This window comes from Zonotrichia leucophrys, chromosome Z, assembly GCF_028769735.1.
Source record: "Zonotrichia leucophrys gambelii isolate GWCS_2022_RI chromosome Z, RI_Zleu_2.0, whole genome shotgun sequence".
Taxonomy (NCBI): domain Eukaryota; kingdom Metazoa; phylum Chordata; class Aves; order Passeriformes; family Passerellidae; genus Zonotrichia; species Zonotrichia leucophrys.
Window position 1 is genome coordinate 43639127 of NC_088200.1, and position 19493 is coordinate 43658619.

Below are 19493 nucleotides of genomic sequence, written 5' to 3' on the forward strand. Positions count from 1 at the left end.
AGTAGTGCAGTCATAGGCAGTTTCTTTGTGGGTGCTGCATGGCAATGTGTCATCGTATTTAGTCACATGGCAAATATTTTAATCCATGGTATCCAAGGGGCTTTTGCTGCAAGTGCAGGGTTGCAGGGTGTGGATGCAGTGACACTCTCTTTTCCAGGATGACTGGACACATTGAAGGAACAGTGAACAGAATTCAGTTCATTATAAAATGTTTTCAGAAAGTCTTCTTGTAGCTTCCAGCTCTAAGATTTTATACCTGATGTCAGTACTTGTGTCAGAAGTTGAAGAATGTACAATAATCTGGTTTCAGTTCTGGTAAACAAAAGAAGTTACTTTTGTGCTTCTTGTCAGGTGCTTCTCTGAACCTGCATGGGCACTGATCTGGTGATACTCCTTCCTTTTTCTGTTTTCATCTCAGAATCAAAGGAGAATAAAAAATGAAGAGCAAAATACAGTAATTTCTAAAGATTATGAAGAAAAGCTTTGTGTGTACTGGAGAAATGGAAATTGGGGGACCCAAAAAGACACCTTTATTTGAAAGGGGGAGAAAGTGAGTTTCAGATGGAGGAGAGGGGTGAAGTAAAGACGTCTGTAAATGCACTAGAATTCCCTAACTCTGAAAACAACTGTTCTCTTTTGATGCTCCTAGCTGACATTGGTTTAATATGGCTATATTTTTGTGTCATATCTTTTTCACCACAGTTGTGTTTGTGTCTATCCTTTGTCTAGAAATGTCTAGTGATATCACTTAAAGTATTGAAAATACAGAAATGGTGCCTTTTGTTGAGGTGAGAGAAGCAGGCAGAATGATCTTTTGCATGAATAGTATGTATTTGTTTTTGAGATCCTAGTGATTGACATATCGTTTCATACTTCTGTGTTGAAAAATGCATTAAGCAAGATGTACACTTTCCTCCCTACTCAAAGCAGTCAGCACTCAGTTCTCATGATCTACATGAAACCCTATTCATAGATGATAGAGAGAAAAGAAATATTTAAAACTCAAACTTATCAGCTAACTATTTCCTGACATTTTCTCCCTACTTAACCAGGCTGATCCGGGCAGTGGTTTTACATATCTTTCCCCCATATACTTTGTTTCCTTGTCACCAGTTCAATCTGTTATGGCTAAGACCTGCATCTAACAAGGATGCATTGTCCTAAATATAGAATTATGTGGATGGAACTAAAGAGAAAAAAAATCCTGACTATTTACCTGTTCTCTTGCTGCATAAAGGAAAGGAATTTATCAGTGTCATGTTAAATGTCAGAGCCTTATTTCTGATGTAGCTGGAGGAATTCTTCCCAGATGTTACAAGAAGCCGGTAGGTCCTGAATGAAAACTCTCAGTTGTGGTTTGACATGACAAAGATGCCAGGCACCCACAAAAGTCTCTCACTCACTCTTCCCTACCACAGAGGAGAGGAGAGAGGGCAGAGGAGAGAAAATTTAATGGAGGCTTCATGGGTTGAGATAAGGACTGGGAGAAAACACTCCAGGGACAAAACAGGTTCAACTTAAAGGTAAAACATGAATCTATTACTAACAGAGTCAGAGGAGAATAATAAGAAGTAAAATAGGCACTTATACCACATTTTCTTCCCCCACCCCTCCCTCCTTCCCATCAAGAGTGCAGGGAGACTGGGCATGGGGGTTTGGTCAGTTTGTCACCCCGTATCTTCCACTGCTGAGGGAGAGGAGTCCTTACTCTGCTGCACCATGGGGTCCCTCCCACAGGAGAGAGTTCTCCATGTGCTCCTCCAGTGTGCCTCCAATCTCACGAGCAGCAGCCCTATCAAAGCTGCTGCAATGTGAGTCCCTCCCACAGGCACTCCCAAAACTGCTGTGGCGTGGGTCGCTCTTCCAGGGTGCAGTCCTCCAAGGACAGGCTGCTCCACCCTGGGGGCAGGGGCCCTCTCTCTCCATCAAGTCTCCCACTGGATCACAGCCCCCTCCAGACATCCACGTGCTCCAGCGTGGGCACTTCCCCCAAGGGCTGTGTGTGGATCTGTGCATCCCCCATGGATCCCCAAGGGCTGTGTGTGGATCTCTGCATCCCCCATGGATCCCCAAGGGCTGTGGGTGGATCTCTGCATCCCCCATGGATCCCCAAGGGCTGTGGGTGGATCTCTGCATCCCCATGGATCCCCAAGGGCTGTGGGTGGATCTGTGCATCCCCCATGGATCCCCAAGGGCTGTGTGTGGATCTGTGCATCCACCATGGATCCCCAAGGGCTGTGGGTGGATCTGTGTATCCCCCATGGATCCCCAAGGGCTGCAGGGGCACAGCTGCTGCAGCACGGTCTCACCACGGCCTGCAGAAGAACCTCAGCTCTGGTGCCTGGAGCGCCTCCTCCCCTCCTTCTGCACTGACATTGGTGTCACCTTGTTCTTTTCCTCACATGTTCTCATCTTCTCCTCCTCTCTGGCTAGGAAAAAACCTGCACCTCACTTTGTTTTGATTTTCTTCTTAAATATGTTATCACAGAGGTGTTACCAACCCCTCTCATTAGCCCAGCTTTGGCCAGCAGCATGTCCATCTTCAGAGCCATCGGGGATTGGCTCTGCCAGACATGGGTGAAGCTTCAGCAGCTTCTCACAGGAGCCGGCTTTGTGGCCTCTCTCTGCTACCAAAAACCAGGCTGTGGAAAACCAACAGTCTCCTTGGCTTTTTCACTACCTCACATAGTCTTATGCACATTTGAATTTGTTTCATGAAAGAGTTAGCGATACTGGTTTTTAAATTGCCCTGCAGATAGTAATTAGACTTACTATTTTTGTTACTGAGTTGATGTGTTTTCCTGGAAATAGTTTTGGGCAGAATTCAATAAATATGGACCTTAATAATCATAACTTTGCTCAGTATTGTTACCAGTGTTTAGTTGCTGTGGAACATGTAAATGTTCCTGAAGTGATAGTAAGTAAAGAAAAATATGACAGGCCCACAAGGAAAATTTCCTGACTATTGAGATGGTCATAAACATCAAAGTGTGGAAATATCAGAAAAGTGAAAATAGAAGTTCATAAGATTTACTAAGTTTAATGTCTCTGTAAGACTGAATCCACCAGTAATATCTTCCTGAAATTCTGTTTTTATTGAAATATTCGCATTTATTTCATGACTTTAAGTAATTTGGCATCACTTTGTGAGAAATTACTCTCACTTTCAAAGTTTTATTAAACCTTAAAAAAATACAGCAAAGGACTGAATAAGGAAAAAGGACAGCACACTGGAATTTGGTCATCGGCTGCTACGAACTCGTCCATAAAAATGGGAGTTACATCAGGCAGTGCTGACTCCTCCTAAAGTCTGCCAGTCAGCTCTTCTTCGCCAGCCATTGGTGGAGACTTTCTTGTACTTGATTGGAAGTCAGGTGTTGTCATGTCTTGCCCCCCTTTCCCCATTCTCAACTTCCCCCTGCAAGGTGCTCAAGTACAAGCCTTCTCTCCACATGTTCTGCACAACCCAGGCTGTCCAGTGGCAGCAGTACAGAGGGGGTGAACGGGCAAAGAACAGAGGACATCTAAACAACAAACCACAATAACATAACTATACATCAATAAATCTTCTCTTAACATACACACAGTATTCATCTCTTAATTACAAGAGGCAATCATCCCATTACTTACCTATAACAACTTGCCAGCCTTACTGCATAGCCAAGGAATGCACATGTCCTAATGCAAATGATCACATGGTCACCTGGTATTGCTTACACAAGTAATAGTTGTAACTAAACAGTATATATTATATAGTTTAAAATAATACTACTACTGCTACTACTAATAACAACAACAACAACCTGTATTATAACTCACATTCTGCAATTTAGGGTAATGTTGTGAAAAGCAACATTACCCTAAATAAATAGCAAACAACATGTTTGCTGTTTTGTAAAGAATGCTTCCTTTTCTATGCAAAAAAATTTTGATGCTCAATATTCTAGGTACGTGAACTTTAAACTTGTCAGACTGTTATATTTTAAAATTATAGTAATTTGATTAAAATGTTGCCTATAAGGCAAAAGGTTCAGTTAATAGAATCCATATGTAATTAAAGTGCATAACCAAATGTAATCAGACCCCAGTGACTGGTGCCTTCATACTGATAGTTTTACAGTGGCCTCTGGGGTTGAAAGTTTATGTTACAGTTACCAATGTAGCTGTGCTCCAGAAAAAAAACAAGGCAGTGTAGCTGTTGAAGCAGGTATGACAAGGTCTCAAACTGATAATCATACAAGAAAAGTAGCTGATAGTCTGAATTCTGCAGCTGTCTTCCACTTGGCAGGTGGAAGAAGCACAAGACTCCTGTATTGTACTAGTCAAAGTGTTGCATTCTGCAGCACCACTGCTATGTAAACATTCCTAAATGAGGGAAATATGTCCAATGAGAGCAAGTAACAGTGTATTTTTTTAAATAATATAGTTGCTTGATTTGTTTGAATTCATGTTTTAATCATCTGAAAGTTATAGACGCAACACTATGTACCAAGCCACAAAAGAAGTTTAAAAAATTTCCTGAACTTAAAAAAAAAGTAAAATATTTTCTCTGGACAGTTTTAAGAGTTGACATCCTGTGTTAGAGTTCTCTAATCATCACCAGCACAATTTACAATCAGAACACACAGAGAGCCAGTTCAGACCAGCTCATCTGTTGACTTTGGCAGAAGCCCTTAATCTCACTGTGTGTAGCTGCCACTTGAGAGCTGGGGACTCGGCAGAGAGCCGAAGCAGGGTGGGATGCAGGGTTGGTCAAGGCATGAACACATAGGCCTGCTTCATTTCAACAGCCATATACTGCTTTTTTTTATACTCTTTTCATTTTACAGCCTTTTTTTTTAAAACCTGAAATTAAATGAGGACCTCTCATGAGCCACTGCGCTCCAGGCATAAGAAATTGTAATGTCTGGCTTCCAGAAACTGTCCCGTCAAAATGTGCTTCTGATTAGGTGGCTTAATTACAGCTGTGAAAACAATGTTGATTTAGGCCTCAAGATTCCAGTGCATGTCAGCCGTTATTAGCTAGCCTTGGACTGAAGCCACCATTTTAAAACTCTGTACCACTAAAGTCACACACTGCCTGACAACTTTTTATTTAGGCAGAAATGTTGCCAGAAGCAACACATTTTATGCAAAATATTTTTCATTGCACAAATTTCAAATGTGACACAGTTGATGGACATAAAATAGGTAGTTATGGGTGGACCTCACCAAGTCCAAAACCTAACTTTTGCAAAAAAACCCTACCCCAATACATCCCCCTCCCCCATTTCAAATAGTTTTTTCTAAAGTTTGACTGACATAATGCTTAATTTTAATTCCTTTAATTCAGTTTTATTCCAAATCCAGCTTGTTGGTTTAACCACCCAATTTTATTGCATCTAAATTTTCCTGACAGTTTCATTTGCTGTTGGGAAATAAAATTGCCATTTTTGCAACATGGGAAATAATGGCTAGTTTCAAAACCAATATGTTTGAAACTTCCTTTGCCTGAAGCAGGTTAAGGCACACACTCAATTTACTTTAGGGGAAAAAAGCTCATTAAATAGTTTTTAATATTTTAATATAATTTAAATAACTGCTTTCACAGTGGGAAGGCTTATTAGGCCCATGTATTTACACCTGCAGAGAGGTGAATGCTTGGGTAATTAGGTGGTTTCCAATAATCAGTTTTTCAGTTGAGAGTTAGTACTGTAAACACTGTAGATGGACAGAAAGAGGGCTGCATTGAAACATTACATTTCCACTTTTAGCATTTTACTTTCAAGTGCTTAAGAAAGAGGCTTAAGTAGGGTTGGTTTGGTTTTTGTGGGATTTTTTTGGTTTGGTTTGGTTTGTTTTAGTTTGGTTTTTTCCTTTGTTTGGTCTGCTCTTCAGCTCTCCTTAATGACATGAATTGGCTAAGGAATGTGAGAGAATGTGTGTGGGTGTTAACTCTCAGCAGAGGTTGGTACTTCGGAAAAGTAAAATCTACATTCTCACTTCACTGTTGCTATGAAATTCCAAATGTCCATGCTGTGTGGTTTAATGGAAACCATGAAGTTCCTAAATGACCACAGGTTTGTTCCGCTGTTAAGCACAAAACAAATCTTTCAAGTCATTGGCTAAGTCTCAAAAAAGGAGGGTCATGTTTTCAGGAAGGTAATCTCCTTTCCTTTTTTTTTCCTTCATGGTTTGCATTTCTATGGCATTAGAAATGTGTTCCTAGTGATGTACTGGAACTACCAGCTCACAAACAAAAATCCTCAGTTCCCAGGACTGAAAACAAGACACTTGGAAGCTAGAGCAGTATTCATCTCTTACCCTAAATACGGGCCAGTGCAGCAATAGTACCTTCAGGAGCAACTAATTGGAGATTAATTTCGAGAAAATAATGATTTGGATAAGGAAGCAAGTCTAAAGTGTAGGTTCAAGTTTGTCCTGTAAAAAATCATCATGCATTCATTCTCTGCCTGCAGCAGATTAGTGGAGAGCAAGGCAGTGTATGCCTACACTTCATTTCATTCAATTTTCAAAGGAGAAATACTGGAATGAGCTAGTCTTCTATTTTCTTTGCAAATACTAGGTGGGGTTTCCTGAAAAAGAGTGTTTCAGAAATGCCCGAGTTGCTGTGGAGGGCAGCTGTAAGTCAGGAGACAGCCGTGTGATGGCTTTTTCCTTATTAGACACCTTTGCACTAGTCTTTTGAAATGTGTTTCATTGGTAATACACAATGAGTTTAATTCATCAACCACATACGTTTTCTTCCTGTTGGCTACACACTGCTGTTTCTTTTGCCTTCTTCCCACACCTATCAAAGGAGCATTTCCAGGACATCAAATTAAAAGAAACATTCATATATTATTACATATATTGTTAATGCTGTAGTAGAAATGAAAGTATTGGGAGTGCTAGGGTGTTATTCTGAGAACTGGGTATTATAGACCAGGACATTTAACCCTGGGAAAAAGTTTTTACAAAAGAACAGAGCTAAGGACACCATTTTACTGTCTTTAGAGAAGAAAAGGAATATTCTCTACAAAGGCAGACAAATTCACTTCTTTCCAGACTCAAGGACTTTTACTCAGGCCAGAAGGTGCTTCCTCCTCCCTTTTGAAGAAGTTATTTCAAGAAAGAGAGCCGGGAAGCTTCTATTATTCCCTGCTAAACTGTGGGTTAAACATAAAGGGAATGTCTGTTTGTTCTGAGACTCTGAATTTGCTGAGAAATTTTTGGAGGGGATTAAAGCATAGCTGTGCCTGAATGAGTCTAGCATAGATGCTTAAATGGTGAGTGAATCCATGCAATCCAGTCTGTCATCTTTCTGATATTTTCTTGACATTTTAAATTTAAATCCTACAAGTTATACTGTTGTGAATAATTGTTTTCTTGTTTTCACACCTGTTTGGTTTTATGTTTCAAGCTAAGTATTTAAAGCACTGTTTATAAGGAGAAAATTCAGTGCTGATCTTCAGATATTAACTTTGATAAAGAGTGCAAGATGTGTAGATGCACCCTGTGGATTGCAGTTCACTTGATCAGGATGATAGATGATAGAAAGACAGTTTTTGTTGTCTTTTTGCTGTTCTTGTTTACTTTATACTACTAGCTCACTGCCTAGATCACAGGGGGGAAAAAAAGATTAGAGTATGACCTAGGGCAGTGTTGCCAGGAGCCTGTCTCTTTCTCAGCTAGTAATGTGTGTATGTGCAGCATGCGCTTGTAACATAGTGTGGCTAGTATTACATTCACCCCTTAAGAAAAATAATAATTAAATTAAAAAACATGTAAGTGTACACACACACACACTTTTGTGTTTTGTAAAGGTAAAGCTCGTGTTAAGAGGTTTGTGTTTCCCTCTGGGTGGCAGAGAGGTACCTCGCAGTCAGCCTTCCCTTAACGGGACACAACTGTCTCTGATGCTCTGTCTCCTCTTAGTTTCTGCTTCTGGTGCAGTCTGTACTGGGGGTAAGATCATGGGAGCACAAGGAGCACAGGTATTGTCTCTATTGGCCCCCAGCAGATTTTACTGTCAGAACTAACCTCACTAGTCCACACTAGTCCACACAGGGGAGGGTGGATCCTCTTTAGGCCAAAGGGTGATTGATAGTGAGTGGAGTAAAGAAGGGTAGATGCAAACCACAGCAGTCAACTTTGTTTTGCGCCTTTCTAGAATTTATGAAATTTTTTTCCTGTTGAATTGTTAATGCTCTTTTCCTCTGCTTTCTCCTATAATTGTGCATGTTTCCATCCTTTTCAACTGTGAAAAAACTTTTGCATTCCATTCTGTGACATGATTGCAGAAGAGTAACATATTTCTTCAAAAAATAAATATGTTTGCCTGCTTCCATTTGCTTGCATTTTGTATTTTAAGCATAAAAGTTAATGTGACAAATGGAGAAAATATATTTTTTGAAATATATTTGAATATATACTTTGAAATATATTAGAGAATACAGCTTGTGGAGATAGACAGGAAATTCAATTAGTGCACAAAGCATAATATTGTTCTTAGCACATAATTTTATTCCTGTAATGTTGGCATGATTTAAGGGAATACAGACAGCAAGTTACATCTTCATCTTTCTTTTTGCTGAGTCTTACATATTTAAGATGCACTGTTTAATATTTACCCATCTGGTTTATTTATTTATTTATTTAGTTGCTGTTGTTTCTGAGTTATGTGTAAAAATTTTTAGTTGAATTCTGTGAAACCCACATCATGTAGAGAAGGCACAGTTTTTATAGTTGATCATAGTGAGGACCTGTTTTCTCCAGAGACTGAAGTCTGGGAAGCAGTTCGACCTGTTGAATAAACTAATCATTGAACAACTTTTTAAAATGGGAAATGGGCACTCCACAGGGTAAAGAGCTTTACTGTCAGCTAAAAAGTTGTTGTTATGATTTGTTATTATAGGGATCTTGATTATTCAAGTAACATTTGTTTTCTTCAGTTTGTTTAATAGTTGAGTTAAAGAAATTGATTTAGAAAGAAATGTGCTTCTTAAAGTGTAATTTCACTTCCCTATTTTACAAGAATTTGAGGGGTTTTTTGACTTTGAGAAATGCAACCATTTGAAAAGACAGGAGCCTCTTTTGCTCAAGCAATCAATTCACCCCACCCCCCCTTTTTTTTTCTTCCTTGTGGTGGAAGGGAGGGTACCTTTAAAATGAACAGTGAATAATAAAATTTGCTAAAAATATAGTCACAAATAGTGTGGTTAATCACCAGCAGAGTTTCCCTGATAGATGTGATGATACTAGGAAAGCAGTGACATTATGATGGTGCAATGATTCCATTTAATCCTTTCCAGATGGTGTAACTCCTTGAATTCCTAAAAGAACTCCTGTTTTCAGAGAAGCCTATAGAAATCTTTGTATGGTGCTTATATGCTTATGGTCAGGCATATGCTATATGCTCCTGTTAGTCTTTCAAAGCCTGTGTGACATCAGATTTCCTTTCACAAGGTCTATTAAATCTGTTGCATTCTTTTGGGAGTCTGAACATTAAACACTGTAACTTAACCAGGGCTTTGCGAAGTTTCCTGACACATCAAGTCATACAGTTTAGTTTGAATTTGCATATGTCAAAACATCCTGTTGCTTTCAGTATTTTGAGTTTAATTTAATAACTTACTGAAGTTTTCTGTGCTTTAAATATGAGATGTTTTAGAAGACTGTAATCTTAATGGGACCTCTGAGTAAAGAAATTGTAGGTATAATTCTGGAATGTACAAGGCACACCAAATTACTGAAACATCCCTGTTCTGGGGGTTTTGTTGGGTTGTTTTAGAAAACCTAATTTTTTAAACTTGTATTACACCTTTCTGGTTTTACAAACCAAAAGGCTGAAAAACATTTTCCCAAATCTTCCTCTATATTCTTCATGACTGATGAAAGTTTGGAGTGTTGTATGTGTTGGTAGTTTCTGGGTTTTGGGCTGTTTTTATTTCTTTGTTTGTAGCATGTGGTGGTAGTGTCTGTTTTTTGGGGTTTTTTGTTGCTTTTAACTTTGCTATCAGAGCACACATTTGGCTTAAATATATATGAAAGGATGAAATTCCATTAGCATTTTTTTAATGTTTATTCATCTAAAATATGATTGGTATGCAGGAAATATTAGTTCTGTTTGCCTAGTGGGCTCACTTGAACTGCATATTGAGTCTCACAGAAAGAGACAGTCTAGTACCTGAGCTAAGAACTATTCTTGGAGGATTTGCTCAGTAATCTAGTAAGTAGAAAAAGTACTGTTGAAGTAATTATTTAATTTTTTATTTAATTTCAGTCTCATATATAATTGTATATATAGATTTGGTCAAAACCAACAAAGACAGTAAACGTAGCTCACCCACACTCAAGTTGTTTATAACTGATAAGTTTGATTTCTTGCCTAGTTACTGTAATTTGGATCTTGAATTTATAGAAGACCTACGTATTAGCCATCAGCTGAAACAGAGCCTAAAATATTTTTCTCGGCTATTCAGATATCAACTGATACTTCATAAGCAATATTGTTAGAAAGCCTACTGTTTTCCCTAATCAGGGAAAACAGTGCTCTTTAGGACTCTTTTGAAGATACACTGCTTCAGATATTGCATGTAATCTGTGGGAGAAGGAATAATTCCCTCCTGAAGTTACCTCAGCTAAATTTTACTGGGGATCAATGAACATTAAAGTACTTGCCTTGAATAAGCAAACAAAACTTAGAAAACTATACTAAACCTACAGGGAGCCAAATGTACCTCTTTGTGGTGAATCTGTCTGTGATCTAATTTATGGTGGAGTGGGATGGAGCCCTTATCAGGATTTTGGCTAGGAGGTAGAAGCCTGCAGATCTGCAGTGGACTATCCAGAAAATCTACATGTATTGGCCAGCGCTAAAAAGATGGAATCCTTTGTTCTCCTAATACCTTGATGATTTTAATAATAAACCTCCATTTTGAGAAAATGAAATTGGCAGTAACACTAGTTCACTTTGAAACATGGTATAAGTCAGTCATTCTTTGCTCCATCACTAGAGGATCTTTTTTAAAGAGACTACTCAGTTTAATACAGTTATTTAGATTAACTGAGATTCAGATTCGCATTTAGTGCAACTGTGCATGTGTTCTGACTCAAAATGCAAGTGTTTGTATTTTATATATGAGATTCCAATCAGTCTGCTTTTCAAATAGGTGCAGATAGGTTGCATAAACCATTTCAGTATCCCATTTATGGTCCTAGTTCCATGGTCTCCAAAGAGTGAACTTTGATCTACTCCTCAGTAGCAGACAGTAAGGGCTGGCAAATCTTGACATCAGCATTTCTCTTGTCATTTCAGGATTGCAACCACCAGAGATTAAAATCTCAATACCTAGTGAACCAAAATAATATTTGTTCATTTACAAGATCTACAGTAATATTATTCACTATGAGGGCATGCATGTCCCTGACACTTCATTTTAATTCTGAGTAATGCCAGTTTCCTACATGAAATCTGATTGAGGTGTTCACTGTATTTTCTTCATTGCTACAAAGCTATCCACTTCTGCACTAGCAACCTCTTCCAGAGGTATGTGAGTTCCAATTCTTTATGATTTGCTGCTTTTCACCACCTTTCATAAAGACAGGTTGGTTATGTTCTTCCCATAAATTCCTGTCATGAGAGGAGTCTGCTTTACATCTTAATCAATGTATTTCCTTTCTTTTTTTCCTTGCATCATGCTTAGGACATACCTTGAGCTTCTACTTTCTGAAGTCTTGATGTCTGCTTCTCTTTGTGAAAATGAAAATTCTTGAGTGGAAAAAATGCCCTTTCAAAGATTTTTAAAGAGAACTGCAAGGGTACTTTCCCTGTAGATAGGAAAGAAAATAGAATACATAATCTACGTGAGCTTGCTGTAGTTTAGCACACTGGAATCTTAGAGGGCTGTGTTGATAGTTTTTGAGCCCTGTCTTGCTGGAATTTTGGTAGTTGAAACCCATAAGGGCAGTAGAAGCTATATGCTATAGTGGTTTTCATAATTTCACTGTCCAGACACCAGTGCTCAATCCACTTACCCTCTTCAGCACAGAGCACTTGAGTGTCATCAATACTTATTACATACATATTGATTTTTTAAGGGACTTTTCTGACCTACGCCATGTATTTATATAGAAATATACTTGAGAGAACTAGTGAGCAAATCAAAGTATTCTCAAAGCATCTGTCAGCAAAGTAACGGTGAGTTGTGTGTTTGGTGTTATTTTTCTACAAGCTATCAAATGAATCCTAAAATGTTAATTTTCATATTCTTAATCGATAATTTGTTTTATTAGTTATATAGATCCATATTTCTAAAAATACTCCTAAAAATATTGTGTATTTGGCAGAAATGCATAGGAAAAATTAATCTTCTGCATACCTAAAGATTTTTTAATGCAAGAAAGCTGAGTCATAAAGACACTTTCATTGTTTGCAGCCTTCCTCCTCTATGTTGTTAAGTGTTACTATTGTAAATAAATTACTTTTTTCCCTCTTTCCCCTTGAAACAAAATTGCTGTTACAGTATATTTTTGCTAAGTATAAAGTGATTGAAGTATTTAACTGGATCAGTGTAATTTCCTTTTTTGCCAAAATTGCTGTGATTATCAGCTCTAGGATGGTTTTTGGTGAGAGATTAATAAATGCACTGCTGGCAAAGGTCCACTGTCCTTGTTCCATTTAGTAGCAGAATGCCTAAATTGTAGTTGAGCCGGTTCGTCGCAAACAGACAAAAAGGAAGGTAGCATTTTGCTGTGCGTGAGCAGTTAGAGGGCAAGCAGACACCGTGCACCTTGACCACCTATTATGAAGCTTTTTGCTGCAATGTCAAGTGAAAGCGAGTTAATTGGGTGAAGCTGTAGAGCATGTTAGGGGCATGGTAAAGGGTTGCTGTCTGACAGCTGAATGTCAGCAGAAGCTAGTGAAGTGTGGCTGAGAGACAGAGACCTGTCACAAAGTTCATGTGGACTGTAGCACTGTTAGGGAGATGAAATGTGGTTCTGTCTCACTTTCTCCCTCATTGCATTCAAGCACCTTAAGATTTCACACTGTATGTGTCAACCCTTGTTCTCTAAGCTGTTTTCTCCTAACACTTCTGCATTCAAATGATTGGACAGAAGATGCTAATGTTTGGCAAAATGAATGTAAATATACTTCTTTCCTTTTTCTGCTAGAGCAGCAGTATACATCCAACACAGATGAAACTTTGAAGGCTTACGTCAGACAGTCTCACTGGATAGGAACTGGGATGATGGCTGAATACATATCTCGTGAGAATATGAAGTTTGGCACTTCAACTAGTGCAATAGAGACTGTTTTCCCAAAAGAAAAGGCTACGTAGGGGGTGGACTACTTTGTGAGCTGCTGGTGCCTTACCATGGCATTGTGAGTCTTTTAGTCTCTGATTGTAATCCCCTCCTCCCCTTCTTGCTAGAAAGAAGTGGAGTGCTGAGAGGGAACCATGAATGACATACCGATGTAAGGCAATGAGAAGCTGGGGGAAAAGTCACATAGTAGAAAAGCCTTCCTTGGAAGCAAGAGAAGCATCATTTAAAAGCAGGGATGATCTTACACACTGCTGTGAAACATAGAGTACCTTTCAGTGTTGTTTGCAGCATGCAGCAGAAAGTAAAGCAGTAGTCATTTGGGTTGGCCACCCAGATTCAAAACAAATAAATAAATAAGCAGAAGTTGCTTCCACTCATGAGAAAGTGGAAAGACAGTGGTAGGTATAATGGGCAAAACGTACTAAGAACTTAGGTTCTAAAGTAGTAAAAGCTCTAAAAGTACTAAGTACTCAAGAATTTGGAAACTTGGATTGAAATTAAAACAGACCAATAATTTCACCATGAAAAAAAGAGCATGGCTTTGTTCGTCTAATACCTTGGTATTAATAGCGTCATGCAGAGAATTTGACCTAAAATTGGGAAACTTCTCTGTTTCCAGTGGAGCATCTGGAACAAAGGCTTACAGTATTGGCTGTGTGTGAAATTTAGCCAAAACTTTTAGAAAACATCAAAATTAACAATGCAGAACCAAGTTATTTGTCTTTAAGCCAACCAAACATTGAAGATAAAGTGTTTAGCTGGCATGATAATGCATCCAATCTTGTGTGTTCTTCAAACATACCAGGTTTAAATATGTTTGAATGAATCAGGATTTTCTTTAAAAAGAAATACAATATATAATGAAATCTTTGTCTTAATTGCTTTTAATTAAGCCTCCAGAGTGTGATTTCACTGAATGAATTAAATGCAAGAGCATTAGGAAAGTAAGAAAAATTTTAATTTCCCTGTATTACAGACTCATACTTGTTTAAAAACTGAAAGTGGAATAGGAAATTCTTGATGATGAAAAGAGCCATTAGTTTTGTTGGCAAGCAGCATCCAAAGTATGTTGTGTGTCTACCTTTCTGACTTAGTATGGCAGCCCACTGAACTATTCTCTGATAGCAAATTGTCTGCACAATCCAGGCAGGAGTGCTGACAATTAAAATTTATACCAAATGTTACCATTTTCCTACACTGTGTCAGATCACCCATATCTGATCTCAGGATCAGTTTTGTCCTACAGCCTCAGCATACAGAATTGCAAGATCACTGACGCGGGAAGCAAACTTTCCAGTTTCGGTCATACAATTCCTGCTTTGCAGAAGTTTGTAACTAACATTGCATTACACTGACATTCATCCACAAGTAATACTTTAGTTTTAAATACCCATTTGTAGTATTTGATTATTTCAAATAAGTCAGAAAGTAAGAAATGGCTCTTGGAGCTACTTTTAACAGATAGAGAAAAAAAAAAAAGGTGCAGCATACTGGAAGTCCCTTGGCATTATCTGGCAAAAGGCAAGTCCGTTTTGGAAATAGCAGTCTGAGTAGGAGATTGTGAATGATCTGAAAAATTAACATCTTTTATGTGGAAATAGGATTTTCACATAAGTGCTGCAAAATGGTTATTGAAGACACTGGTCCTTTTTTAACACTTACTGGAATTGACATTGCACCAGTGAAGTTATGCAAACTGTAAGGAAGGATAGGTGGCAAAAGCTGAAAAGAATATTATCGGCCATTTGATTTGCTGTCTACTGATATTACTTTGTATTTGTATGTTGTGGAGTTGAGCTGAGAGGAGTGAGTATCACAAATCAGTTGTGGAGAAATATATTGACCATTTCTCACTTTCCCTTCACCATTCTCTGCATCTGTGTTTAACTTAAAGTTCTTCCTACTCTTGAGAAACTGTGCTACTGCCTTTACAGAGATTTTAGGAGTTGCTAGAATTCTGAAGAAAGTAAAGTGGGTCCTCCCTCTGCATTTCAATTTACTGACAGGCATCCTCACACACCTATGTGTCCTGTATTCTGGCAAATTACAGATCACTTTCTGGCCTTGTAATTCAGTTTTGTTTCTTTTACATTGAGATATAACACTGAACTTGTTATCATACCTGCACCATCACATAGGTGGGGAACTCTCATAACTTGTATTCAGTATTAATCTTCATGTCCTTTTGTCTCTTATTTGGTCTCTTCTGATTCTGAGCAGTTTCATGGCTTTTTTTCCTCATTTGGAAAGCCAGTTGTTATTGCATGCATAACCCAGAAGCCTTAATGCACAAAAATCCTATCACTACTATTCTGATTTTCTAACAATGTATTTTTTAATAAGGTAGCATGCTGCATGTCAGAAGAAAGCACTAGAGGAGTTTGAGCTACTGTGTTTTGAAACTGAGTATTTGAAAGCAGTTTGAAGTGACAAAAATTAGTGGCAGGAAACCTGAGAAGTGGAAGAAGTTTTTGTAATAACATACGTAGCTGAGGGAAATTGAAAAGCTGTGAAAATTGTCCAGTAAAATTACCTTTGTGTAGATTTTGAAGGCTGAAACTGTTCTGACTAATTCTGCAGCTTCAGCTGTAGATTTTTTTCCTGCAATTAGAGATAAACATTATACTTGTAAGAGTTTATTTCCTTTTGTAATTATCTGCACCACTGTCATAACACGTGCATGGTCTTCTAATTTCAAGTGTCCAACGGTGCATGTTATTCCACAAATATGGATATACAAATGTAAGATGGGCATCTTTGATCACAACATGATGCTTTTGGGTAGGCTGACATTGCAATAAAAACATAATACAATGATATAATAAATGATGGTATCAAAATATTCCATCACGATATCATCATAGTAAAGCAACCCACTATAAATGAGTTTTAACTGTGGTAAAACAGCTCATATGTCATGAGACAACCTTTAAACTAGATCTTAAATTTGACTGTCGGTTAGTCACAGAGCAACAATAGAGAAAAAATGTTTTGGAAATCTTTTCCATGTCTATTAAAAAATTGTTTGGGTTAACTAAATTTTAGAAAGCAATTATTCCATAATATAGAGTAACTTTTCAGATTTTGTCTTCGAAAAAACACGTTTTGTAAAATTAGGTGATCAAAACTTGAAAAATGTTCGCAGGACATGAACAATTACTATATTACATAAATATTTTGAAAGCATGTTTTTGCTAGACATATGTGTCCTAGATATTTATTTACCTGGTGAAGTGTAACAGTTCAGATGGAGTAATGTATAGCCTACAGGGTAAATAAAAGTGCCAAACAGACACCTGATTTCAGATAAATCATTTCTCTTTGAAAAATTACCTAAATACATATTTATATGATGGATTATCACTACAGCTCTGGCATAGTCATTTGAGTTTCTAAATTTAAAACCCTTTTTAGAAAGGTGTTTAAATATAATAATGATGAAAGTGGTCTGTTGGGGAAATTAGAACTTACTTAAAATTCCTCTCTAAAGGTATGTGTTCAGAAAATGAATATTATAACAGAACTATAACAGAGTATTTTTTCCTCTAACATATAGAGTACTAATTTTTTATTCATCATGAAGGTATATAAAGATATTGGATCAAAACAGTTCTTAGGACTAAAATTGTTTTTTACACCAATCACATTGCTATTAAATCTGATTTCCCCTCTGTTCAATGACTAGAATTCTGTTCTTTGTAATAAGTACAGCACAGGCTCTAGATAACTAAACCAGAGATTTTTTTTTTCCCCAACAATGAAGCTTTTGCTGTAACATAGTCTATTGACTTGCTGTCAGTCATTAAGTTTCATAATTTTTATTTTTGCAACTCTCAAAGGAAATCTGATTTCTTACCTCTTTACTGGATTTTTTATGCCATATTTTTTTTAAAAACCCTCACTACAGCTTAGAAAAGAGTAATATGTGAGTGTAATCATAGCATGAGATTTTTCATTCATTGTGGTATGCTGATTACTTGAGATGTTGAAAGTGGTATGTTTAAATTTGTCCTCAATATTTGTTACCCAGAGTAAAACCCATTTGTAGCTTGAAGGTTATTGATTTATATTTTTTTTTTACACATAGAAGTTTTTTTAGAACATCACAAGTTGTTTGTGTATTTCAATACTGCTGTAATGGTTTTAATGAATGATTCTTATTTTAGAGAGAATTTTGTGTGTGGTCAGTTGATTATAGTGTACAAAGAAGAGGCTGTCAATTGGTGTATTAGCCTTCACCGAGTTCTCATTTCAGGTTGGCTGGTACACTGAGATCTCATTTGTACATTGGCTTTTTAGGGGTTCTTATTTGGTAGGGTAGAGCTCAGAAGGACTGAAAAACTAGAGTATTACATATCTTACTTCCTAGTCCTGCTGGTTATTTCATCCTCGTCAGACCTAAAATTTAGAAAAACTCAGGGCACTACCTCATTTTAACTATGTACTTGAAACAGTCATCTAAATTTGCTTCCGTATGAGTTCTTAATGAAGGTCTAGCATAGCCTAGGAGTTTAGAGTGGCTGCAATATAGCTTGTGGTGAAATCAGGAAATCAAAAGGGTTCATATCAAAGGGACCTGTTGAAGTAGGTGTTAGAGGCAACAATTGGTTTTTCTTCAGCAGTGGTAACTGAGGGAAGGGGAATCTTTCACGAATGTGTCTTTATACATATAATTGAGACTGGATTTGTTGAAATATGAATATACACACACGCTTCAGCCTCTCTCCAAATATATATGAGTTAGTGTGTCTGTTGATATGGGTTTCTGCCTCAATGTGTGTGTGTTTATATATGCATTTATACTCTTCCTTAAATGATGAAAAGAAAGTGTTCTAAACCTCAGAGATACTGAAATGGCCATTCAGTGTGTTAATTTTTTTATTCTATAATTATGCTTTGCATATGATGCTTTCATATGTTATAAGACCTGATTAAATTTTTGTTATTTTCACACAATGTAGTGCATTGGTAAAGGGCAGAAGAGCTATGTGTCGTTGATTTTTCTTTTCTTTGTTTAGGGGAATACAGAATGTCGTTCTTTTACCATTTTCAAAAGAATTGCTAGTATTGATATACTGATATTATCCATAATCTGTCAAAGTACAATGCCTGATGTTTTAGTGCTGGAAGTTCTTTAATGTTGAATTATCTGTTTGATTGAATGTTGAGACTTATTGAAATATGAATCATGTTCCCATCAATGTACATTCAGTGTGTGTTTTCTGGCCATTTTCTTACAGGCTAACATTTGAAGAGTATTAAGTGTTTGATTTCAATTGATGATAATATATATTTTAATAAACCCAAATACATTCCATAATTTGCATGTCATGTGTTTCCTAGTAACAGTGATGGGGAGACTGGAAAACATTTGTTTATTTGATGAAAAAGAAATCTGGTAATTGATGAAAAAGAAATCTGGTAATTGTAATGAAGAGGGGGTAAAAGTTCTCTATAAGTATTTGTAGCACTTCAAATACAGGAGATTATTTTTTTCTAACACTTATTTGGGCAGAATACCTGAGAAAATATGCCTTGTTTCTTTCTATTAAATATGGGTATTGGCTCTCAGGTACCAAAGTAAGTGTTTAAAACAAGAAGAAAACACTTGCAAATACTTCATATACATAGTTTTGTGAAAGGAATTTAACACTAAGTGTAAATTCTCTTTGTGCTTTGTTGTTTTTTTTTTATTTTTTATTTATCATTCCAGGAAACAAGAGGTAGTTCAATCATCAGCGTGGCTCCAAGCTAGAAATTCAGCCTGACCAGAGTTCTGTCCTAGACTTTTTGGCATTGCAAGCTGAACTTGACACATCCTACAGTGTTATGCAAAACAGAGACAGTTCTCTGTCTTCAATCTGTTTCTTCACCCTGGATGTCACATCCAATCCCAGAAGAACAATGGAAAATGAATTTTCAGATTCTTAGTATCAATAATCTTCTAGAAGGGAAAAATTATATTAATGTAAAATGATGCAATAAAGTGTAATTTTTTGCTATCTTTGAATTGTAGCTCAGCGTTTGTATTTTTTGACATTAATTTTATGGTTTTGTGAAAATGTGCATTTGTATGTTCACATTTCTGCACCTGTCAGTTTTGCATACTGAAGCAGTTATTTCTTTAAACTTTTATTTATTGCAGTTGTTCATTTTTTATGTAATATATTTTTAAATGTTAAAGA

The 19493-nt window shown here is 37.1% G+C and overlaps 1 protein-coding gene across 1 annotated transcript in view; it reads left to right on the plus strand.

The window, feature by feature from the left end:
* CCDC171 (coiled-coil domain containing 171) overlaps window positions 1-19156 on the plus strand; it is a 157250-nt gene extending 138094 nt beyond the window's left edge. The window contains exon 25 of the mRNA XM_064736561.1: window positions 19022-19156. Within this exon, the coding sequence (XP_064592631.1) occupies window positions 19022-19035 (14 nt within the window). The 3' untranslated portion in view covers window positions 19036-19156. The remainder of the gene's footprint in view (window positions 1-19021) is intronic.
* Window positions 19157-19493: the final 337 nt, after the last annotated feature.